Source organism: Lasioglossum baleicum, chromosome 17 (assembly GCF_051020765.1).
Source record: "Lasioglossum baleicum chromosome 17, iyLasBale1, whole genome shotgun sequence".
Lineage (NCBI taxonomy): Eukaryota > Metazoa > Arthropoda > Insecta > Hymenoptera > Halictidae > Lasioglossum > Lasioglossum baleicum.
Window position 1 is genome coordinate 3,998,263 of NC_134945.1, and position 24,738 is coordinate 4,023,000.

General features: G+C 41.4%; 4 protein-coding genes and 1 long non-coding RNA gene across 8 annotated transcripts; all 5 read left to right on the plus strand.

The window, feature by feature from the left end:
- Positions 1-1,548: 1,548 nt before the first annotated feature.
- LOC143217697 (uncharacterized) lies at positions 1,549-3,908 on the plus strand. Its single transcript, XM_076442234.1, is given in 4 exon segments — positions 1,549-1,855; positions 2,000-2,371; positions 2,374-2,632; positions 2,705-3,908. Coding segments are annotated over 4 exon segments (2,142 nt in total).
- An 11-nt stretch (positions 3,909-3,919) lies between these two features.
- LOC143217698 (uncharacterized) lies at positions 3,920-4,650 on the plus strand. The gene is made up of 2 exons (XM_076442235.1): positions 3,920-4,470; positions 4,533-4,650. Exons 1-2 carry the CDS (start codon positions 3,920-3,922, stop codon positions 4,648-4,650), a joined length of 669 nt encoding a protein of 222 aa, XP_076298350.1.
- Positions 4,651-4,687: 37 nt separating this feature from the next.
- Positions 4,688-5,269, plus strand: LOC143217644 (uncharacterized). The gene has a single exon (XM_076442147.1). It carries the CDS (start codon positions 4,688-4,690, stop codon positions 5,267-5,269), a length of 582 nt encoding a protein of 193 aa, XP_076298262.1.
- A 9,603-nt stretch (positions 5,270-14,872) lies between these two features.
- Positions 14,873-16,651, plus strand: LOC143217566 (uncharacterized). Of its 4 annotated transcripts, none has more exons than XR_013010849.1 (6): positions 14,873-15,024; positions 15,208-15,499; positions 15,851-15,950; positions 16,079-16,234; positions 16,353-16,460; positions 16,602-16,651. It is a non-coding gene; the product is annotated as an uncharacterized LOC143217566 (long non-coding RNA). The 4 variants fall into 4 exon arrangements; XR_013010848.1 differs by having other exon boundaries at positions 14,880-15,124; XR_013010850.1 differs by lacking the exons at positions 16,353-16,460; positions 16,602-16,651 and having other exon boundaries at positions 14,877-15,124; positions 16,079-16,235.
- Positions 16,652-21,305: 4,654 nt separating this feature from the next.
- LOC143217704 (uncharacterized) lies at positions 21,306-22,511 on the plus strand. Its single transcript, XM_076442246.1, has one exon. The coding sequence runs from the start codon at positions 21,306-21,308 to the stop codon at positions 22,509-22,511; it is 1,206 nt and encodes a 401-aa protein (XP_076298361.1).
- Positions 22,512-24,738: the final 2,227 nt, after the last annotated feature.

A 24,738-nucleotide genomic window follows, 5' to 3' on the forward strand; every position in this document is an offset into this window, starting at 1 on the left:
GCTGCCTCCTTGCGATCGGCCTGAAGATACGACTGGCCTCGGCCAGGTGGCGTTCCTGGCCGTTACCATCTCCAGTGACGGTGTCTCTGCGTCGGTGGTCGATGTACCTGTGGTGGTTACCGGTACTGTTTCTGGCGGTGTCGCGGCCGCGACCGGCAATATCGGGGTCCCGTCCGGGACTATTGGTACCGCCAGAGTCGGCTCTACGGCGACCTCGGGTGATACTGCGGGAGCCGGTTGCGTCGGCGGTGCCTCGGCTGACATCTGGTCCAGGTCCGGTAGCGGCTGGGCCGTGACCGGCGGCGTCGGGGTTGCGACCGGTGACCTCTGGGCGATACCCGGCGGTGCTATTTCCTCGTCCAGCAGCATTGTTTGCGGGGCCAGATGCTCCGGGGTGGCGGGCGTCCGTGGCCGGTTGTCGTCGTCAGTAGTAAGGTAATGCCGGTTCTGGACCAGGGTGGTTCCCCCCCATGGTGGAGGGGGTTCCCCCTCCACCTACCCCCCGGGGGGGGGGGGGTATTGCCCCCATGTAATTGCCCCCCCTGTAATTGCCTAGCCCCCTGTAATTGCCCCCCGGGTAATTGTCCGTTTTTTTACCCCCCCCCATTTTTTTTGGGAGGTCATGTGGAAGTGTCATCAGCTCGCGGGAAGTGACGTCACCAGAGACGTGTTGGCACTTTGTCGACCATACCGACAATGGCGTTTCGTAGCCTACCGCCGCCATCTTCACTGGAACCCCCCACCACTTCCGTGACGTCACGAGCTGTTGCGAGGCATACCACCACCTTCGCTGGAACCCCCACCACTTCCATGACGTCACAAGCGGTTGCGATTTTTTTTTTTTAAGAAAAATCTGTCTTACTCGAACAGGATTCGAACCCCGGTCTACCGCTTGGTAGACCAACTCATTAGCCGCTTGACCAACCGACGATCTCATAAACATAGCGAACATTTGGTATATATGTCAAAGAATAACTCTGGGCATGCAAATACTGCAACGACAGCATATTTTCGTCCAAGACGCTATTGGTGCGACAGGAAGATACTGCGAAATATTATGTCGAACGTGTTATAACTAATTCGTGTTACTTGATCAACCTTGACATTTTTTTTTCCAGTAACTGCAGCATTTTTTTTTTCGTTTATGACGTTATTTGGCCAGTCTTTGATCGACTATTTTTATGAAATATGATACCCCTTAGGAACGAACAGGAATCGCGGCGCATGCATGGTTGACCTTGATACTGCTTAGGAATTTCGCAAAACTGTGGCGACAGGAAGTCACTGCGAAATATTATACCGAGCGTGCGACTTTTTTTTTCATTATATCAAGCGTGCAAAAATGCAATGCTGTGTAAGTGTTTCAAGATATTGATGTATCGCGAGCGAATGAGACACCGAAAAATTAGCAGTCGTTTCTGGACTATGTTTTTTTTTTCAACACCGATTGGTTTTTTTTTGCTGAGTCTGCTGTTTTGGGAGGCTATATATGCACTCCACTAAATTAGTTTTGTTCAGTCACTGATTGTGAGGCAAAAAAATATAACCATGGAAGAAATTCGGAAAATTGAACACGATTTGTGGGACCAATCTGATCGCTTAAGATTGCAGGAAGAATACCTTGTCTGGGAGGAAAGATGCAACGAATGCCTCGAGTTGCTTAAAGAACATAATCGAGCAAAACGTCCTCGATTATCGATCGGTATTCAACAATCATTGATCGCCAGTATCGCCGCTCTTGAGAGTTTAAAATATTCTTTACGAAGACGTTTCATACATGAAGGTGCTGGACATACAAGCACAGGACTCATATGGCATGATATAGACTCGGCTTTCAAGGGTCGCATATTAACAGGTGCCGTTATCAATTCCAATTACATTGAACCTCTCAGCTTCCTCTAGGATGCGAGGGAAATTGTGCTTGAAAAAGTACGGAACGCTTTGGGAAAACATAAGTCTTTAAAAGTGAACGCTGTGTTTAATGGTGAATTTGTGACAGGTGATCAACGCTCACGCAAAAGTGTTGGCACAAAGAACTGTGAAATCGTTTACGCGACCGACCTCGAAGAGATGTACGAGCTGTACATCGTAGGGCTGATCCTAACATCGTTGGAAGAATTTCAGGAACGTGATAGCGGATGGGCATTGTCGCGAATACTCAATCTTACAGTTGGTATCAACAAATTTAACCCGCTGCATGCAGGGTGTCAGATCAACATACCGAGAGAAATAGCGTTGAAGAAAGCTACAATTAATGTTCACTCCAAAGACAATGCATGCTTTGCATGGTCGGTGATGGCAGCTCTGTATCCAGCGACTGCTCACAGTAACCGTCAAAGTTCGTACCCGGAATACACAAATGTTTTAAACTTTAAATTACCCGGTTCGAAAAGTTGAATGATAGTTCGATCAATGTGTATGGTTTTGAAGACATCTTCGAGAAGAAAAAAAGGGTAAAATCATTTTTTCCACTTCGTATCACCAATCAGAAGAGGAATCGACACGTCAACTTGCTGTACATACAAGACCAGACCGATAGTATTGTGGGGCATTATGTGTGGATTAAGAACCTATCACGACTCGTTAGCGCACAGTTGAGAAAAAACGCTCATATGAAATTCATCTGTGATCGGTATGTACACATTTACAAAAGTATCATGGTATATTATAACACATGAAAATAATTTTTTTTCTTTTTTTTCAGGTGTTTGCATTACTTTCCTTCCAACGAAAGATTGCGGGCCCATGAACGAGACTGTGCAGAACTGAATCGCTGCGCCATTGTATTACCTACCGAGGACGACAAATGGCTCTCATTCGGTAACTATATGTGGAAAGAACCGCTTCCATTTGTAGTGTACGCAGACCTAGAATGTACTCTAGAGAAGATGGAAGATTGCGGGGAGGGGAAACTTCAATCACATAACGTATTTAGCATCGCATACTATGTGCATTGTTCATATGATGCATCTCTATCGATATATCGATGTCGTCGCGATGAGAAGTGCGTCTCATGGTTCGTTGGAGAATTGGAAAATTTAGCATATGTTGTTAAATGTGCTTTATCTAATAATGTACCCATGAAGCAGCTAACAAATGAGCAGTGCGAGGCATTTATCAACGCAGCGCATTGCCACATTTGTGAAAAGCCATTTGAGGGAAACGATATACGGGTGCGCGATCATTGCCATCTAACAGGACGATATAGAGGCCCCGCACATCAAGATTGCAATTTAAATTACAAAAATTCGTTTTGTATTCCAATAATTTTCCATAATTTATCCGGGTACGATTCGCATTTTATTATTGAAGAAATCGCTAATGCATTTGAGGGTAATGTCGACGTATTACCTATCACTAAAGAGAAATATATTTCGTTTACCAAAAATGTTAAAGATCGGGAATCAGATTCGCGTAATTCTATTAAATTAAGATTCATCGATTCGTACAAATTTTTGAATACGAGTCTGGACAAATTGGCATCTTTTCTCGAGACAAATAAATTGACAATTTTACGTTCAGAATTTAAAAATCTTTCAATAGAAAATTTCATGCTGTTGACGCGAAAGGGTGTCTTTCCGTATGAATACCTGGATTGCGTGGATAAATTAGACGATCTCTGTTTGCCGCCGCTCGAGTCATTTTACAGTTCGCTGACATGCGAAACTGTATCGGAACGTGAATATGCTCATGCCGAGAATGTGTGGCAGCGTTTTAACATAAAGACCTTGGGTGAATACAGCGATTTGTATTTGAAGACTGATGTTTTGTTATTGGCTGACATTTTTGAAAATTTTCGTAAAACATGCATTAAGAGCTATGGTTTAGATCCAGCATACTATTACACGTTACCAGGTTTCACGTGGGATGCTATGCTGAACATACAAAAATTAGGTTTGAATTATTAACTGATATCGATATGGTGATGTTTATCGAACGTGGTATACGCGGCGGTTTGAGCCAATGTTCCGGTAGATATGCTGAAGCCAATAACAAGTACATGCAGTCGTACGATCCATCGAAACCATCATCATACCTGATGTATTTTGATGTAAACAATTTGTATGGATGGGCAATGTGTCAGCCTTTGCCATATGCCGAATTTCAATGGGTTAACAACATTGAAAGTTTTGACATATCTTTGATTGCTGCTGATTCACCCATAGGCTACATTCTCGAGGTGGATCTAGAATATCCGCAAAGTCTGCATGATGCTCACGCTGACCTACCATTCTATCCAACACGTGCTAAACCACCTGGCAAAAGAGAGGCCAAGTTGCTTGCAACGTTACATGATAAGCAGCGTTACGTGATACACTATTATAACCTGCAGCAGTGCACACGCCACGGTCTTCGTATTACAAAGATTCATCGCATCCTCCAATTCGCACAGTCACCATGGCTCCGCGAATACATAGAATTAAATACCCTGTTTAGAACAAATGCCAGTAACGATTTTGAAAAGAATTTGTACAAATTGATGAACAACGCGGTATTCGGTAAAACTATGGAAAATGTTCGGAATCATGTAGACGTAAAACTCGTGACACATTGGGATGGGCGGTATGGTGCAGAGGCAATGATCGCGAAACCAAATTTCCACAGCCGCTGTGTATTTTCCGAAAACTTGGCTGCTGTGGAGTTGCGTAAAGTCATGGTGAAATTCAACAAGCCAATCTATGTGGGTATGTGCATATTAGATATATCCAAAACCTGCTTGTACGAATTTCATCATGAGTACATGGTTCCTCAATATGGTAAAACTTGTAAGGTAATGTACACAGACACCGACAGCTTAATTTATCATATTATGTGTGAGGACATTTATGAAACCATGAGGCGCCATATTAACCGTTTCGACACAAGCGATTATCCGATAGAGAATAAGTATAATATCCCACTTGTAAATAAAAAGGTTCCCGGCTTGATGAAAGACGAGAACAATGGGATGATTATGACAGACTTTGTTGGGCTAAGAGCAAAAATGTATACATTGCGTGTTGATGGAAAATCTGATACAAAAAAAGCAAAAGGTGTAAAGACTAGCGTTGTAAGGACAACCATAACGTTTGATGATTACATGCGATGTTTGCAAGATGAAATTGCTATGAGTCGTACACAGACATGTATACGATCGAAATTGCACAAAGTGTATACTATATCAGAGCGCAAAATTGCTCTCAGTCCATATGATGACAAACGGTATATCATACCCAACTCAACAGAAACATTGCCGTGGGGCCATTATCAAATTCCTTCGCAGCTATAAAATTGTTTATATTAAATGTAAATAGAAGATTATTTTTTTTTTTCATTAAATAGGTTAAATTGTTTATAATAAATATTCATAATAAATATAAAATTGTTTATATTCAATGTAAATAGAAGATTATATATTTTTTTTTCATTAAATAGGTTAAATTGTTTATAATAAGTGTTCATAATAAATGTTTATAATACATTGTCTTTATTTATCCATGAATTATTTACATTACTCAATCCTAACCATTTTACATACACCTTATTTCCTTTTCTACGCAACACTTTCTCCACTAGGTATACATCTGGATTGGCAACGCGATGCAATTCGTGTTCATAGAATCCTCCAGCAACGGGGTTTCCACAGGAATCTTGCAGTAGATAAGTTACCGGATTAGTTGCTTGTACCATTACTACCTCAAACACCTCAGTGGTCCAATTTGGTGTGTAACCTTTATCGAAAATGGTCTTAAATTTGCTGATGCGTACAGACTGCCCCACGTTGAATTTCGCCGGTGCAGCAATCTTTATGTTGTTATACGCTGTGTATAAGAGTCTGTTGGAAATGGTAGGGGTGACATCACACGGTCGCATTCCAATAGTTCTATGCTTTTGTGCATTGTACTTTGCAACTAGATGAGGTAGCACATTGATCCATTTATAGGTTCCATTAAGTGTAAACTCTTTCAACATGCTATTCTTCAATGTGCGATTGAACCGTTCTACGATGGAAGCTTTCATAACCGAATATGTAGAATAATGATTAATGCCATGTTTCGTCAAAAGTTTATGCATCTCACTGTTGTAAAATTCCTTTCCCTGATCGGTTTGTAAATTTTTCGGACATCGATTTCGAAATATCATTCTGAACCCTGCAGCTACCTCGCCCCCACTTTTAGTCTTGAGCGGTACGCCCCATGCATATTTGGATAACACATCGATAACGGTTAATATGTACTTATTACCACCATTTATGCGTGCGTGAGGCTGCATATCTACGATATCGGCTTGCCATAGATCGTCATACCCATGGACTAAAACTCGACGTCGTGGAAAAATCCGTCTGGCGGGGGCATGCAGTTCCTCCACTAATTGCGTTTTCTCTTTGCTCATGTTCAAGATTTAAGATTAAACAAAAGAAATTTAAAATGCATAAAAATAATCGCATGATCCGATCCATGAACTTTACATTGACATTGCGATTGGTATCTTACGAATGCATTCTCGCTGGAAACTGACATCTTTCAAAATATGTAAATATATTTATATCATTCGACGTAATGTATGAACTTTAACCATTATTTCTTTCAAAGCTTTCAGAAAAAATTGGTCCCTCATTTCTGTTCAATGATGTCATTCTTACAATTGTATCATGCATCATCTCGAGTATGTGTTCACGTAAGAATTTGAGTTTGGTTAGTATTTCTTCCCGCAGCTTGGAACTCTTGGCATCACATGCTTTCAAAATATGTGTCATTTTTTTGTCCATGTATACCTTATTCACAGCATCGGCATCATTCGTCGGGCTTGCTAAACGTCTTATCTTTCGATCTCTCGCGTCGAAAGCATCGCCATCGAGGCAAAGTGCGCTCGATCGCACGTAATTCTTGCATGTTTCGCCATCTTTATTTGACTCGTTTCGGAGCATAGCATCATGAAAAGGTACTGATGACCATGATCAGAACGGTCTTCAATTTATAATCAAACCCGCTTCTCGGAGCTCCTCGATTATTGAAACAATTTCATTATCATGTCCGGTATGCCCAGCAGCTCGCGATGACACCAGTAATCTTATTCTATCCACTAATTCATTCGGATCATCCCAATGTACATAATCAATCACATTATCGGTAACCGCCATGTTCTCCGGTAATGTCGCCATGTTCTCCGGTTATGTATTCATCAAAAATGACTTGGAGGCAAACCCTCTTCCAGTGCGAGGTCGTATTTCAAGCAGCGGTGCAATTATATGTTTATACTTGTATCCCCTGTTACTCAATAGGGGATTTGCAGCATTATGGTTGCGCCTGTGCGCATTTGTTGTCAACAGAATACTCTTATATTTCTGTTTGTCTGCATCGGTGTATATCGTATCGTCGGGGATTCTCTTGAATATTAGTTCGAAAAGACCAGGTGTTCCTTTGTATTTTATATTATTGATAATTATATTATCTTCCATGTCTACATCGAAATTCTTATCCCCAAGCATCATTGAATTTTTATCATAGTACACACCATACACATGGTCAACCTGTTTTTTCTTATCTGTGAAAAAGAAGTTCAAATATTCCTGTGACAGCGGTCCGAGATTCTGAGTCAAATATGTAGTGGCTTCTTCATGCTGTTCAGGATTCTCCACAATCTCACGCATTGTCGTTTCGAGAATATTTTGGTCAAGTGGTTCTGTTTCGTCTGTCCATACTCCTTCTGCAGGAGCTTCGGAATCTGGACAAAGTCGTTTCGGTAATCGATGAGGTGTTGGTCTTAAAGGTGTTTCCGCACGTACTCTTTTCAATCCGCGATACCGAGGTGTAGCGTTTAGCACAGGCGGCTTCAATCCACAATATTGGGGTGCAGCGTTAGGCATAGGTGATGTTGAAGATGGTCCTCCATGATATCCAGGTGTAGCATTAAGGGTGCGCGAGACGCAACCTAGCGCCACCATTTACTAGGTGTGTAGAGGCTGTAACTACACGTGCTGGAAAGTGGCGCCTCTATCAGGCTATCGGCGTAGAGGTGAACTACGGATGAAATAGGACAAGGATAGGAGACACGTCGCTCGCAGGAGAGACAAAGACAGAGATATAACCAAGCAGCTAGATTTTTCGATGAACTCTTTCCCATTTCCTGAAGCGAAAAAGCAATATCTTTGGATGCTCTTTGCGTTGACATGTTCTCCGTGTTATTCCGCATCGCCGTAAAAAGCCCTTTTTTGGAAAAAATGTTCTGAAAAAATGTTCTTCCATCAAACGCTATTATTGTTTAAAAAATTTCAAGAAACAAATTGCAAAGAAGGGCTCTTTACGGCGATCCGGAATAACACGGACAACATTTCAACGCAAAGAGCATGAAAAAATATTGCTTCTTCGCTTCAGGAAATGTGAAAGAGTTCATCGTTATAATACTGAACAATTCGTATTCCAAGATGGCTGGTTCGTTACGCGCTTTCCGACGTCCCGCCCGCGTGTCTCGCTCCCCGTAGCGGCCTTAGTGCTGCGAGCACTGGTAAGGCAGCCACGGGGAGCGAGACGCGCGGGCGGACAAGTGGGGGGATCTCTCGAGAATGCCTCCGATTTCCGATCGAGCTACGAAGTGATCATGCCTGGGCTTTTTCTCCGAGCGTAACTGACCTACGACGAATGAAGTAGGACAAGGATAGAGAGATCCTCGTCTCTCCTGCAGGGCTGCGACGGAGAGGGAGATATGTCGCTCGCAGGAGAGACGAAGACGGAGAGATATAACCAAGCAGCTTGATTTTTCGATGAACTTACTACTTTCTGAAGCGCAGAAGCAATATTTTTTTATGCTCTTTGTGCTGAAATACGGAGAGTATTATTGAGGTGTTCCGTACAGTGCCCTTGTTTTGGAAAAATTGTACTAAAAAAATTTTCTTCTATAAAAACGATCGCTGTTATTGTTTATAAATTTTCAAGAGACAAATTGCAAAAAATGGCCTGTGTACGGGACACCAGAATAATACAGAGACTAAGAGCGGCGAGAAGAGGGAGACGGAGAACTTGTATAATGTATAAGGATTGTGTAACGCTAAGGGAAACCAATAAAGTTGTACATAATAGTAATATATATACATATATTCATATATTTACATAAATAAATATAATATTTTGAGATAAGTATATATAATATTGAAGTAAAAAAATTAATTCCTAATAATAATTATTATAAATTTTGCTTTTCTTTTGGAATCGCGGTCGTCTCTTTCGGTACTACGGTCGCGGCCGCTTCTTCTGTGATGGTGGTGGTGGTTGTTGTTGTTGTTGTTGTTGCTGTTGATTTGTATTCTACCGCGCTCTCCGTCATAGCGGTATTGCTATTCTTGTAAAAAAATTGTTTCTGAAATTTTATATTGTATAGGTGTTTGTAGATGTTTAAATTTTAAATACTGTTCAACTTTTGTTGGAAAGATTTTATCGTCAGATTATCGGAAACCCTTGGAAAATCGTGACACTGCAGTTCTTTCACCGAAAAGCTGGTGAAAATTATTTTTCCATGTAAATTATGTTGAAATAATGTAATTTGTTAATTTGATATAAATATGTAGATCGCGAAACTTTGTAATAAGTAAATATTAATATAAATATTTATTTTTAGCATTAATATTTATATGTATATTTGAAACAGTATTTATTTCTATGTTGCGTATATTTGTGCATTTAATAAATATTTAAAAGTAATCAATAATTCAGCAATTTTTCTTATGATTTTAGAACTTCATCAAGGATTTTGTTATACTTCCGTGTGAGTCCGCGTGTTCTACTAGTGAAAATACTTTATTTGATCCCCTTGGGGTTACAAATTTACACATGTCTCCTACCAAAACATCGCTCATATACACTTAAAACTTACATACTAATTACTTAAACCTAACTTACAAACTAATCTTAGCCTAAAAATACCTACAGAGAAAGAGAGAGACACGCATACACTAACCTAACTAGCTCATCGGCTAGCTCGCCCCTTCTCCCCCATAACCTCGTTCCCGCATCCCCTCTCAGACCCCCCTTCCCTATCCGTGGACTCCCCTTTCCGGTTGATGTTCACATTCATCCCAAACTTCTCATTCATTCCCATTCTCCAGTCGTCTATCAACCTCATCCATTCCTCCCCTCCTCCTTCATCTTCCAACACTTCCCACATACTCTCCTGCCATCCTTTACTTTCATCCCCCCTCATACACACTTCCCACACATGCTCCCATGTTTCGCTTTCCCATCCACACACTCTACACATTCTCTTGTCTTCGTCCAACCAATATCTCTCACCCATCATCTCATTCCCTAACCTGTACCTTGCCACCCTCTGCCACCTACTCTCGCCCCACCCTTTCCTTAGATAACCCGGCAACCCCTCCCCCTTTACCCTCCCATACCACTTGTTTGACCTGGAGTTTTCTATTCTCTCCCACCTATCCTTTCTTTGCCTTTTCCCCTCTCTTTTTATTATCTCTCCACTGATTAACTCTTTCCTCCCCTCTACTAATTCGTTCCATTCCTCCCAAGACCACCCTTGCCCCCTTAAAAATTCCTCTCTCTCCCTTTCCCACCCATTCCTTATCCCTCCCCTCCTATCCCTCCTCCTTATCTCTTCCCAGCATAACCGTGCTAACTCCCCCCCTTTACCCTCCCCTAACTTCTTCTCGTACCCCCACGCCCTTACCCCAGCCCTCCCCCTCAACAATTCCCTTTGCAACTCTTCCCTAGCCATATATCCTGGCGTGCACCTACCTACCCCTAATATCCACTTCAAGTACCTTTCCTGTAGCCTCTCTATTCCTTCCCACTCTTTCCACCCCCAGATTTCTACTCCGTAGCTAACTACCGACCATACCAGCTTATCAAACAACCACAATCTCCTACCCCAATCTTTACCAAACCTCCTCTTCCCTATCCCCCAAACCTGTCCCATAACCGCCGCCCCCTTCCTTAATCTTTCTTCTATGTGAGCCTTCTGAGCCCCATCCCTTGTGATCGTGTACCCTAAGTATTTGTACTCCCCCACCTCTTCGATTACCTTCCCTTTCCACCTCCATGAAACCTTCTTCCATCTCCCCCCTCCCACCCTACACCTCATTACCTTCGATTTGTCCGCGTTCAGTTGTAGCTTTTTCCCCTCTAAATACCTTTCTAAAACCCCCATCATTCCCCTCATCCCATCTTCCTCCTCTGCTAACAATGCTATATCATCTGCATAGGATAGCGTATGTATTTTTCTTCCCCCCACTTTAACCCCTCCCCAGCCACCCTTCTCGAGCTCCTCATCTATATCCGCCAACAATAACGTGAATAACAGTGGGCTAAGTGGGCACCCCTGTCTAACCCCTCTTTCCGTCCAGAAATATTCCCCTTCTTCTTCCCCCACTCTTATTTTACATTTTGTTTCTTTTAGCACCTCCACACAGCTCTCTACTAGCCCTTCTCTCACTCCCCTTTTCCTCATCGCTTCTATCAATATCTCCCTGTCTACCGAGTCAAAAGCCGCCTTCAGGTCTACAAACATAATTATTATCCTCCTTTCTTTCCTCCTCACCTGCCTGTTTATAAGGTAATTTAATACATAAATGTTATCTATGCAGCCTATGCCTTTTCTAAAACCTGTTTGGCTTGCCGGTAACAGCCCCTTTCTCTCCACCTCCTCCCTTATCCTCTCCGCTAGCACCGCAGCATATATCTTATACGCTGTCTGCGTTAGTGTTACCCCCCTATAGCTCCCCACCCTTCTGCTATCCCCTTTTTTCGCTATTGGAACCACTACCCCCTCTGACCAATCCTCCGGCCAGCCCTCTCCCCTCCACACCCTATTACAAATCCTCCATAACCCCTCCTGCACCTCGGAACCCCCATGTTTCCATATTTCATTTGGAATTCCGTCTCCCCCCGCCGCTTTCCCATCCTTCAGCCCTTTTACCACCCTCATGATTTCCCCTATTTCTAACTCTTTCTCTCCGTCCCCCTCTCTTCTACTTTTTCCTAACTTCCCCACCCTCCCTCCTACCCCTCCTAGCAAATCCCTAAAATACTGCTCCCACTCTTCCATCCTTATTCTTTCGTCTACCCTTGATCTCCTTTTTCTTTCCCTATTTACGACCTTCCAAACCTGACTCTCCGTTTTTATCCCCTCTACTTCTTTTTCCCATTTTTCCCTCTCTTTTTTCTTCTTCTCTTCGCACAGCTTTTGGTATTCCCTTTTCTTCTCCCTAAAAGCTATTCCATTCCCTCCTTCCTTTCTCCACTTCCTTAACTCCTCCCTCGCTAACTTTTTACCTACTCTACATTCCTCATCCCACCATCCTTTTCTCTTTATTTTTTCATTTTTCCCCACCTCCCCTATAACTTCCTTTATTTTCCCTCTCAGCCCTTCCCAGTCTTCCTGTGCCCCATCCCCTCTACTTGTTTTTAATACAAATTTTTTCCTAAAAACCTCCCCTGTTTCTTCCGACCACCTCCCCACCATATTTCTTTTCCCTCCTCCCTTCCTCCATTTTTTCCCTCTCATCTCCCCCTTTATCCATACTATTATGGGCATATGGTCCGAGTCTATTTTATCCCCAATCTCTACCTTTCCCACACCCTCCCTTGTATCCTCATTCCCTAGCACGTAGTCAATCACCGAGTTCCCTCTCGCCCCTACGTATGTCCAATCCCCTTCCTCATCCCCCTTTATATTCCCGTTCATAATTCCCCACCCCCTTTCTCCTATGAACTTACACATTTTCCTCCCATCCCCATTAACTTTTACGTCCATAGAGCTTCTTATCCCTCTCCCCCCTCCTTCTTCTAAAACCTCTCCCCCTTCCCTTCCCGTTCTCGCATTAAAATCCCCCCCTATAATCACCCTTACCCCTTTTTCCCTAGCTTCTACCCATTCCCCCATCTCATCTAGCTTCCTGTCTAAATCCCCATTTACATATACCCCCACCACCCTCCACCAAAACCCCTCTATCTTCACCTTCACCGACATAATCCCCTCCCTTTCTTTTTTATCCTCCCTTTCTATTTCTAATTCCTTCCTCACCCCCACTACCATACCCCCCTTTGCCCTTCCCTTCTTTTCCTCCCTTTTTGCCCATTGAGCCTCCCATACATACCCTTTTGGGAGCTTATCCCTGATTTTAACCCACCCTTTCTCTTCTATCCAGGTTTCCATCATTACAATTACTTCCCAATCTTCTATCCCTTTCCAGAAATCGTTATCTTTATTTAACAGCCCTGCCACATTCCAGAAACTTATTTTATAACCTTCCCTCTTCCCCTTATCCCCACCCTCCCCTGATTCCCTCCCTATTCGTTTCCCTGCCCCTCCATCCATTTTTCCTCAATCTCATCCCATCTTTTCACCTTTCCATTTACCCATAACTTCATGTAACCTATCTGGACCTTTTTTCCCTCCCTCCTTTCTTTCTCAGCTTCCCTTTCAATTTTCCACCTTGCCCTCCTCTCCTCTTCTGTTAGATCGTCATCTACCCTTTCTTCTTGCCCCCTAAGCTTTTTCTTCCCCTCCATTACTCTTCCTTTAAATTCCCTACTTGCCAACTTCACTAGAGCCATTCCCCTTCCGTCTTTACCTACTTTCCCTATCTTCCTAATTTCCGTAATACCCTCTTCTTTCAACTCCATCTTTTCCCACAGTCTTCTAACCTCTACTTTTAAGTCACTACCCTCGACTTTTATCCTCCGTATTACAATATTGTTTTTCTTCTCCTCTCTATCCCTCTTGTCCTGCTTAATTTCTAACAACCTTATTCTTCTCCTATTCTCATCTAACGTTAGTTCTCCCCTTACCCCATACTCCCCCGTCTCTTTTCCCCCCCTTTCCTTTTCACCTATCCAGTCCTCCATTTTACCCAATTTTCCCTCTATACTATCCATTCTCTTCTCTGCTTTTTCCCTCCTACCCCCTTCCCCCTCCTCCCTAACCACCTCCTCTATTCTCCCCTCTACCTTTACCACCCTTTCTTCTAAGCTTTCTAACCAATTCCTCATCCTTTCCCTATTTAACTCTTCCTCCCTTCTCTCTTCCCTCCATTTTTCCCTTTCCCTCCTCCATTCATCTATTAATAATTTCCCTTCCTCCCTTTCCCCCCTCATCTCATCCCTCATCCTCCTCACCTCTCCCATTAGCCCTCTAAACATTTCTTCCATTTCCTTAAATTTCCCTCCCTCACCTCTACTATATTTTTGCGGCGACCTGCTCGTGGTATCGCTTCTTTTAAAGATTGCATTAACGTCCTCCCCCCCTCCCTCTACGCTCTCGATTCCTCTTTTCCTCCCCGTGCTGTCCACACTTTCTGAGCTGAACCACCGCTCTAAATTATCATCCCTCATAATCCTCCCCAGTCTTCCCTTCCCTTCCTCCCTCTCCATACCCTTTTCTATCTCTCTTCTCTCGCCCGTTTTCCTACACTTTTAGCTTTTTCCCTCTTATTCCTTTTCAAAAGTTCCCGCTTCTCAGTCTAATTGACCCCTAGTTTACTTATTCTCTCTCCAGATCGCGCCACCTTCCTCCTACTTTCTTTTCACGCGCCCACCTGCCAATCTCCTCGCAAACCTAACCTACACTCCCCACTCACTTATCCCCTTCCTATTGCTCTTTCTCGCACTCCCACGCCCTTAGCCCTTTCTCTCCCGCCTTTCCCTACTCCTCCTAACCACTCTCAGCAGCTTTCAGCACTCACACTTCTTTCCACCCTACTCTAGCTCACAAAAATCACGCACAGCAGTTACCCACTACAACCTCTCACACAACCGGAAACGGAAGCCCGAGTCCGCGTGTTCTATTTGATGTCATTTTATTCAGTATATATTGGCGAACAAAGTGCAAAAAGAATTGAATCTATCTTGATCTGACTCGAAGTTTTATAGCTAATTTAGTTAGAAGGTGATTGAGAATTGTAGCGCTCCATGCACGCCTGTACGTTCGCGTTCGACGGGCCTCCTCTTGAATTCTCGGAACCTCGTCGAAAGAACTGTTTAGATTATAGCCATTTGAAATGTTATGGCTATGCTGCAGATAAGCCTTCGACTAATTGTAAGTCCTCTGGTCCTCGTTCGCTGGCTTTTGACTGCATTCATTGTAACAGTGCGATCGAAGACTACAGAGCGAAATATTCAAAGGCGATTTTATATGCGTATAACGTTTAGTTAAATTTTTTAGTGTAAATTATATTGTGTGTAGTGTATTTTTTTTTAGTTCAAGTATTGTTTTGTGTAGTTTATGTTTAGTGCGTGTTAATTATGCTGTGTTAAGTTTATTATTCGTAAGACTAATTAAATTGGTTGGACTCATCTGGAATCAAACTAATCACCCGACAAAGATTATTCGACATAATGCAGGAGCACAAAGAGAAAAATATTAGTCAGAAATGGAAATGTCTGGAACAATTTTTCAATCAACAAAATTACACAGAAGAAGAGCGTCAAGCATTCAAGCATATTCAATCATCGTGATAGGGAAATGTTACTTCAAGAACATTTTTGCAAAACGTTTTTAACAAAAATTAATTGTGAGTATCGTAATTATATATACATACAAAATATTGTTAACCTGTCATATCAACATATTTCATAAATCAGATTTTATATGTGTATTGCCGCTTTAGCAGTCATTATTATAAAAATTACCTACAGCATCAAAAAGTAGAGAAGATTTACGCTTTATAATCGTGGATGTTTCATCACTTTTGGATTATTCTCGGCAAAGTTATGCGAATTTGAAGATTGAGCCAATTTTAAATTAGCTCTGTCCGGCTTTTCCGGCTGTGCGACGCACAGTGGGGTATTTGGCCCGAAAAAGTGGAAAAAATTCTATTTCTAAATTTTTGCGTATGGCATAAAATTTTTGTTGTTTGTTGTAGTTAAACGTCTGAAGAATAAGGCTGCAATATTATTTTTCCTATTTACTGATGAAACTACATCAGCAGATTCAACCGAAGAAAAAACATTATCTGAGGAATGGTAATAATTTAAAATTTTCTTATAATGTATATTTATTTACTAAAAAGTTTCGAGATTCGCATATTTTGCATAAAATAATAATTTACATCATTTCAATATAATTTATGTGCAAAAATAATTCTTTTCAGCTTTTCGGTGCAAATATTCTACTATCGCCACGGTTTTTCATGGGTTCTCGATAATCTGAGGAAAAAATGTTTCTAACAAAAGAGGAACAGTATTCAGTCGTCTACAAATTTCAATATGTAAAAGTTTAAAAAAAATTTTTTTTTCAAAAAATTGAGGTAAGTTTGATTTTTTAAATACTAAAATGTATTTTGGATTTCATAATGTTGTAGCTTATATAATATTATAACCTTGAGCCTATAAATAACGCTACAATAGTTTTTTCCACTTTTTCAGGCCAAATAACCCACTGTGCGACGTGTGCCAACCAGCTCAAGACATATTGCGAAAAAGCAATATTTTTGGATAATTTTGATATTGAAATATTCTCTATCTTTCTGCAGGGTAACGTACAGAGCCCTTTTTTGCAATTTGTCTATTGAAACTTTATAAACAATAATAGCATACGCTTTTATGGAAGAAATTTTTTCAATATTTTATGAAATTGTATTATAATTATAATTTTGAATGTATTTTTTATTATAGGAAGACAGAAGATCAAATAAACTTGTGTAATGAAAAAAAAAAAATAAAAATCGCTGCACGGGGACTCGAAGGCCAGCTCCAGATTGCGATTCATACGCTCGACGGCTCGACAGCCGAATTTCAGTCTCGTTGCCGTAAAGTAAAGCAACGCAACATGGCAACATGGCAAGTGCTAAAAATAGATTGTGGCTGGCACAAGCGCACAAGCAGCGCACACTCTCGAGAGATCCCCCCACATGCCCGCCCGCGCGTCTCGCTCCCCGTGGCTGCCATACCAGTGCTCGCAGCACTATGGCCGCTACGGGGAGCGAGACGCGCGGGCGGGACGTCGGAAAGCGCGTAACGAACCAGCCATCTTGGAATACGAATTGTTCAGTATTATAACGATGAACTCTTTCACATTTCCTGAAGCGAAGAAGGAATATTTTTGGATGCTCTTTGCGTTGAAATGATCTCGGTGTTATTCCGGATCAACGTACAGATCCTTTTTTTTGCAGTTTCTTGAAATTTTATAAACAATAGTAGCGTACGTTTTTGTAGAAGAAAATTTTTTCAGAAAATTTTTTCCAAAAAAGGGCTCTCAACGTTGATCCGGAATAACACGGAGAACATGTCAACGCAAAGAGCATCCAAAAATATTACTTCTTCGCTTCAGGAAATGGGAAATAGTTCATCGAAAAATCAAGCTGCTTGGTTATATCTCTGTTTTCGTCTCTCCTGCGAGCGACATATCTCCCTCTCCGTCGCAGCCCTACAGGAGCACGGTTTATACCATGGGTATCTACCGTCGGTGCAAGAATAGCAGGAGACACGACGAAAGCGCTGCGGCGGAAAGTCGGGAAGCGCGACAGCGAAGCAGCCATGATGGCATACGAATTGTTCAGATGAACTCTTTCAGACTTCCTGAAGCGAAGAAGCAATATTTTTGGATGCTGTTTGCGTTGAAATGATCTCCGCGTTATTCCGGATCAACGTTCAGAGCCCTTTTTTGCAATTTGTTTCTTAAAATTTTATAAACAATAATAGCGTACGTTTTTATAGAAGAAAATTTTTTCAGAACATTTTTTCCAAAAAAGGGCTTTCAACGTTGATCTGGAATAACACGGATAACATGTCAACGCAAAGAGCATCCAAAAATATTGCTTCTTCGCTTCAGGAAATGGAAAAGAGTTCATCGAAAAATCAAGCTGTTTTGTTATATCTCTGTCTTTGTCTCTCCTGCGAGCGACTGTTTCCTCTCTGTCTGACTCTGCAGGAGAGACAAGGCATTGTTTATCCTTTTCCCGGAATTTCTTCATTCTGCCGCATCTGTCGCTGAAGTCAGAAAAATTGTCCCTAGTGGGTCTCGCGCACCCTTAAAGACAGATGATTGCTGCTGATACAATGAGGATGTTGGCTCCGAAGATGTCTCTTGAAGAATTGGATTGGGAATCGGTTTTGTGTTTTCAATCAATTATTTCAGGGGTCTTATCACAGGTTGCAAGCTATGTTCCAACACCGCATCGGTATCCATTTTTCCAGCTTTTATTGCCAAATATTTTTTTCGTATAGCTTCACTCGTATTGGCAATCTCTTTCGTTAACACTTCTTTCTTCCTCTTTTCCTGTTTTTGTTCAGCAGAATTTTGCCCCATGTTCAATTGGAAGCGTTTTCAATGTCGTTCAATAGCCGTTCAGCCGTTCAACGTCGAACGTGTACGTTCGACAATCCGTTCAACACCTGTTCGACACCCGTTCAATAGCCGTTTGATGCCGTTCAACGTCGAACGTGTACGTTCGACAACCCGTTCGACACCCGTTTAATACACCGTTCGACACCTGTTCGATACACCGTTCGTCAACTGTTCAATGTTCCGTTCACAACGCGGGTTTGTGGCCAAATGATACCATTATACTATGACATAGTCATTAAATCCATGTCGATAACGACCTCTGTGCATAGGACTATCCTTGTCTATAACGACAAATCCATAGTTTTGCTGCCAACATTTTGCACACAGTTCGTTAAATTGTCCAAACGTCATATCGGTATTTACATGATCATTATACACATGGCGCAAATTCATACTATCCTGTTTGAATAGTAGTAGGAGATTGGTATTATCGCGAATCAGGTGCTTTGGAATTCTTGCATATGATTGACAAAGATACAGACTGTCCACTTTTGAATGTCGACCCATGGAAAAGTACTCTCTAATCACATCTTGCTTGTCACATGCTACATCATCAAATATAAATATAGAATTCGGTAGAGCTTCGTTAGGTGGAACGACATCGGTATTGTGTGAAAAAGGAAAGTAGCCAATATTTTCTACGGATGAGAGCAGCTTTTCCAAATACTGATATTTTGGCTGTTGCAACGACTTTGAATATACGTATACGTTCTCAAATCGCATACCGTTGGGACTTTCCAACATGCTAATGACTACATTAGTCTTCCCGCAATTGGAAGGACCGCACACTATACCGCGTACAGTGTTAGGTAATAACGGTCCATGTCGTAGAATATTTTTGGTAGTTTGATCAAACTTTCTGTCTGAGATTACTCGAATTTTCACAGGTTGCCTAATGATCTGCATCGCGACTGTTGTAATAATAACAGATAAGTGTGGGCATGGGGAATATTTATACAAACGTTGCCCAGAGATATCAATCAGTCTAGAAATGACTTCCATACTTGTAACACATACATATGCTCATCCATAGATAACATATGAAAAAAGATTGTTACTCATGCATACGCCGACGTGGAGCAGGACTTCTAAATACCCTGATAAATAAATTGCCGTTTGAGTTACATATGTCTGGATATCAATTTTGTGGACCTGGCACACGATTGCGCAAACGCTTGGCTCGCGGTGATCGCGGTATAAATCCATTAGACTCGGCCTGTAGAGAACACGACATCACATACTCTCGTAACAAAGATTTGACGAATCGTCACAAGGTAGATCACATTTTAGCTGATCGAGCACATCGTCGCATATTTGCGAAGAACGCTACGTTAGGTGAGAAGATAGCTGCGTCAACTGTTTGGGCTGCGATGAAAGCTAAGACGATGCATGGGATGGGGATCAAGAAAAAGAAGAACAGTGGTAAGAAGAGGCGAACTCTACCTATAGCAAAGCGGGGCGGTTTCCTCCCGTTCCTCTTACCTGCATTGGCTGCTATAGGGTCGTTAACTGGTGGTGCTGCCGGCATCGCGAAGGTTGTGAATGACGCTAAGGCTGCACGAAAACAGTTGGAGGAAATGCAGCGTCATAATCATGCTATGGAAGGTCATGGACTTTATCTCACACCTTATAAGAAGGGTACCGGTTTAAAGAAAAAAAAAACAAAAAAAAAATTCACTCTATGAAAAACTAGGGATAAAACCAATGACAAATGGGCAGCTTGAGGATATAGGAAGGAAAAATATACCACATTTTCGCGGAGTATACATGCGCGATAGTCTTCCGACAAGAGCAAATGTAAATGAGAGTGGTATAGTAAACTTGGATGAAAGCATCGGTCCCGGTACACATTGGGTCGCATACGTGAAACACAATCATAGTGTAAAATACTTTGATAGTTTTGGTAATCTACGACCACCTGTGGAACTTATTGCATACTTCGGATCCTCAGCAAAAATTACTTACAATTATACACGTTTTCAAAATTTCAATCAAACCATATGCGGGCAACTGTGTGTAAAATTTCTTGAGGAAAACTCATTATAAATGCACATTATCGATACATACAATTTCATTATGTGCATTAAACCTTTCGTATAAACATGACACCTTCGTCGTTGACACTAACGTTAACGGGTAAGAGCAGTACGCTCGCAGTTCAGTACTTTCCCTCGATAGATTTGAGCAGTCATGAATATGAATTGGGCCTCGTGGATTTTGAAACGTTTAACACAATACCGAATGTCGATGTTCGCAATAATAAATTTTATTTCGGAGAAAATGATGAAGAAATTGTAATTCCCGAAGGATCCTACGAACTGGATGCAATCAATAAGTACCTGAAACGGGAAATATTGCGACGATATCCCACCAGACATGATTCGGGGAACAACGACGAATACCCTCTCATCATACGTGCTAACAATAATACGATGAAGAGTGAAATATACTGTTCCTATAAGATTAATTTTGAAAAACCCAATAACATAGGATCACTACTTGGATTTTCTACAAACCGTATTCTTCCACCAGAAATGTGGTATGAATCTGACGCTCCTGTGAATATTATAAGCATCAACGTGATTAGAGTGGAATGTAGCATAACAGCTGGATCATATAGTAATGATAAACCCGTACACATTATTCATGAATTTTCACCTAGGGTTCCTCCTGGATATAAGATCTCAGAAACTCCATCTCGAATCATTTATCTTCCGATCGTCGTGCGAAGAATAGATGATTTAGAAATACGTTTGGTGGACCAAAACAATCGTCTGATTGATTTTCGTGGAGAAGAAATCACGGTTAGACTGCATGTAAAACGGCGAGATCCACGCATCTACGAATAAGTGCTGTATTATACTTGTGTATAACAAAACGGACGAACCTCTAATCGCAGCCGCTACAAAAAATACGTTCATCGACACAGTAAATCGAACAAATTATCACACAGCACCATCGTCGAGGAAGAAGAACCTGAGCTTGCAGAACATACGTTTTCTACAATCGTTGGGATTTATTGTAAAGCAATAATGTCCGACATTTTGGCCATTGGCAATACGTCAACCTCTGATAATCGTATAACTAAGATAGAAGTGCACACATATAATCCCTATGCAAATACTACTCTCGGAAATAGTGATGAAATAAGAATACCGATACATCAGCAGGATCTGTATACGCTACCGTGTGAGAGTTTCTTGTACATTGAAGGAAAAATCATTTTAGCAGAGGCTCCACCTGAAGGCACAAGCAACGATGTTATTCTCGATACCAATTGTGCTGCTTTCATGTTTGATGAAATTCGATATGAACTGAATGGAGTTGAAATAGACCGCTGTAGAAATCCTGGAATAACGACCTCGTTAAAAACACATGTATCCATCTCTCCTGGAAAAAGTAAAGCATTGGCCACCGCAGGCTGGCATCGTAAACTGGATGGCACAGATTTCAATTTCTGCATACCATTCAATATGCTATTTGGCTTCGGTGAAGATTATAAGAAGATTACCGTTAACGTGCGTCAAGAGTTGGTCTTAATTCGATCACGAAACGATCTAAACGCGTTGAATGGTTCTAATACTTTAAGACCTAAAATCGAATTATTCAAAGTTCAGTGGCGTATGCCACACATAAGTCTGGAAGAAGTAACCAAATTGTCATTACTACGCATTCTCGAGAGAGGACAAATGATACCTATGAGTTTTCGCTCTTGGGATCTATACGAATATCCACATTTGCAAACAACTACGAAGCATACGTGGGCGATAAAGACTGTAACACAATTGGAGAAACCCCGTTTCATCATATTCGCATTGCAGAACGATAGGAAGAATCAATTGCAGAAGAGTGCTAATCAATTCGACGATTGTAAACTGTTAAACATACGGTTGTACCTAAATTCCGAATCGTACCCATACGACGACCTAAACTTGGACTTTGAAAAGAATAAGTACGCGATACTTTATGACATGTACACAAGATTTCAAAACTCATATTATGGTAATCGATCCAGTGAGCCGCTATTGGATGAATTACAGTTCTTATCACAGGGTCCATTTGTGGTCATAGACTGCTCTCGTCAAAACGAGTCTGTCAAAAGTGCAACCATTGATGTGCGCATAGATTTCGAGTGCAGAGATAATGTGCCTGTGAACACAGCTGCTTACTGTTTAATCATACACGATCGTATAGTCGAGTACAGCCCGTTGACCAACATCGTGCGCAGAATACTTTAACAAGCGGTGGGTGCATGATGACCCATGTAACGTTCGTCGATCTACAAGGTTTCAAGTCGGAGGCAAACGGTTTCATTGTAAAAGAAGCAGCCATTTTACGAGATGGAAATAAACTATTGCACTGGATATTCAAGCCACCATTTGAATTCCATCGATTAACTGCTACTGAAGCACGTCAGGTTCGATGGTTAACGCACAAACATCATGGAATAGGTTGGGCAGATGGATATGTTCCATACAAAACAGCCGGAAGTTGTTTGAAACTGGCTCTGGAAAATACGCAGCAGGTCATTGTCAGGGGTTTGGAAAAGAAAAAATGGTTATGGAAATTAACTGGAATAGTAGCTCTTGATGTGGATCTGGAGGATGTGCCAAGATTATCGTTAATGCAAAAGGGATTGCATAGATGTGCATTCCATACTGGCGTATGTGCCATGGAAAATGTATTTAAACTGTGTAAATTATATACTGATCGACAAGAACCATGTTTTTGAATAAAATGTATTATTTAACAAATTTTTTTTTTACTAGAACTTCGCTTATTTCTTCCCATATACCAAATGGCGTCTTAAGTGCTGACACTACAATTTTTGCGAGTTTCCTGTTCGTTTCTAAGGGGTATCATATTTCACCTATTCGTTGCTGAGGGGTATTAAGGTCAACCAAATAGCGTCTTAAATGTTGACACTACAATTTCTGCGAGATTCCTGTTCGTTCCTAAGGGGTATCATAAAAAAATATCAAGGTCAACCAAATAGCATCTTAAATGCTAACGCCACAGTTTTTTGCATGCGCCGAGATTCCTGTTCATTCCTAAGGATTATCATATTTCATTTAAAAAAATATCACACATCCTGTGGTCTCCAAAAAAGATGTTGACACTGCAGTTTCTGCATGCCTGTTGTCCCAAAGCTGTGAGAATTAGCGCGATGCCCCCCCCCTACCACCACCACATGAATTTGCTATGTTTGCACTTTAAAAAACTGGAAAGAACGAGGGGATAGCGAGAGGTTATGAAACGCCATTGTTGGTTCGATCGGCAAAGTATCAACTATGTGGTCCGCAACCGTCAACTCTCGAGCAACGCGGCAGAATAATGAGTCTAATCCTCCGCAATTACACACACAGTAAGTACTCCGGCAACCGCTAAAAAATGCATTATTGTTTCTTTGCAACTTTCATTTAATATGAGTGCAGATAATTCGGAACAGAGTATCACGAACATGGTGCGTATATTGGGCCGGAGATATCCCTTGACGAATACATACTACAAATATCTTGACATTGGGGTTCGAATTGGTGGTTGCTGTCATGTTGAGTTGGCTATAGGAGACAATCGCGGCAATGAAATTCAATTTTCTATGGCTACGTGGAAAGATTTTCTACGAAAGAGAGAAGACATTCTGCGGAACATTGCCAACTCAGGGAATGCTGTGCATGTTGATGATATAACTGTGGAATTCTATCAGTTAAACGATTATGTGAAGCTTGCAAAATTATCAACTTCGACTAAGTGCATACAGATTACTCAGAAAACGATGAGAAGATTGTTTGATTTGGAATATTGTGTCGACCACATGTACTCATGGCTATCTGAGAACCTATATTCTGTACAAACAAAATATTGTAAGTTTATGCAAATAATTTCTAATGTTACCGATGATTTTGCAAAAGCAATTGTGGAACATGAAGATTTTGAACGCAATTCATTAATAGACACCGAATTGTTAGCTTTAGGCTTAGATGTAATGCTAATAAAATAAATCAAAAAGTTTATTCCAAACAATGATATTTTATGTGTGATTTCCTGTCCCAAGATTCCTACCAAAAATGCTAACGCTGCAGTTTTTTTGCGAGATTCCTGTTCGTTCCTAAGGGGTATCATATTTCATAAAAATGGTCGATCAAAGACTGGCCAAATAACGTCATAAACGAAAAAAAAAATGCTGCAGTTACTGGAAAAAAAATGTCAAGGTTGATCAAGTAACACGAATTAGTTATAACACGTTCGACATAATATTTCGCAGTATCTTCCTGTCGCACCAATAGCGTCTTGGACGAAAATATGCTGTCGCTGCAGTATTTGCATGCCCAGAGTTATTCTTTGACATATATACCAAATGTTCGCTATGTTTATGAGATCGTCGGTTGGTCAAGCGGCTAATGAGTTGGTCTACCAAGCGGTAGACCGGGGTTCGAATCCTGTTCGAGTAAGACAGTTTTTTTC

Bases quoted from the DNA above. Each gene is read 5' to 3' on its own strand.
- LOC143217698 (XM_076442235.1), top strand. From the start codon at position 3,920: ATGGTGATGTTTATCGAACGTGGTATACGCGGCGGTTTGAGCCAATGT. The intron at 4,471-4,532 runs GTACAAATTGAT...GGAATCATGTAG, and splicing joins AACGATTTTGAAAAGAATTT to ACGTAAAACTCGTGACACAT.
- LOC143217644 (XM_076442147.1), top strand. From the start codon at position 4,688: ATGTGCATATTAGATATATCCAAAACCTGCTTGTACGAATTTCATCAT.
- LOC143217704 (XM_076442246.1), top strand. From the start codon at position 21,306: ATGTCCGACATTTTGGCCATTGGCAATACGTCAACCTCTGATAATCGT.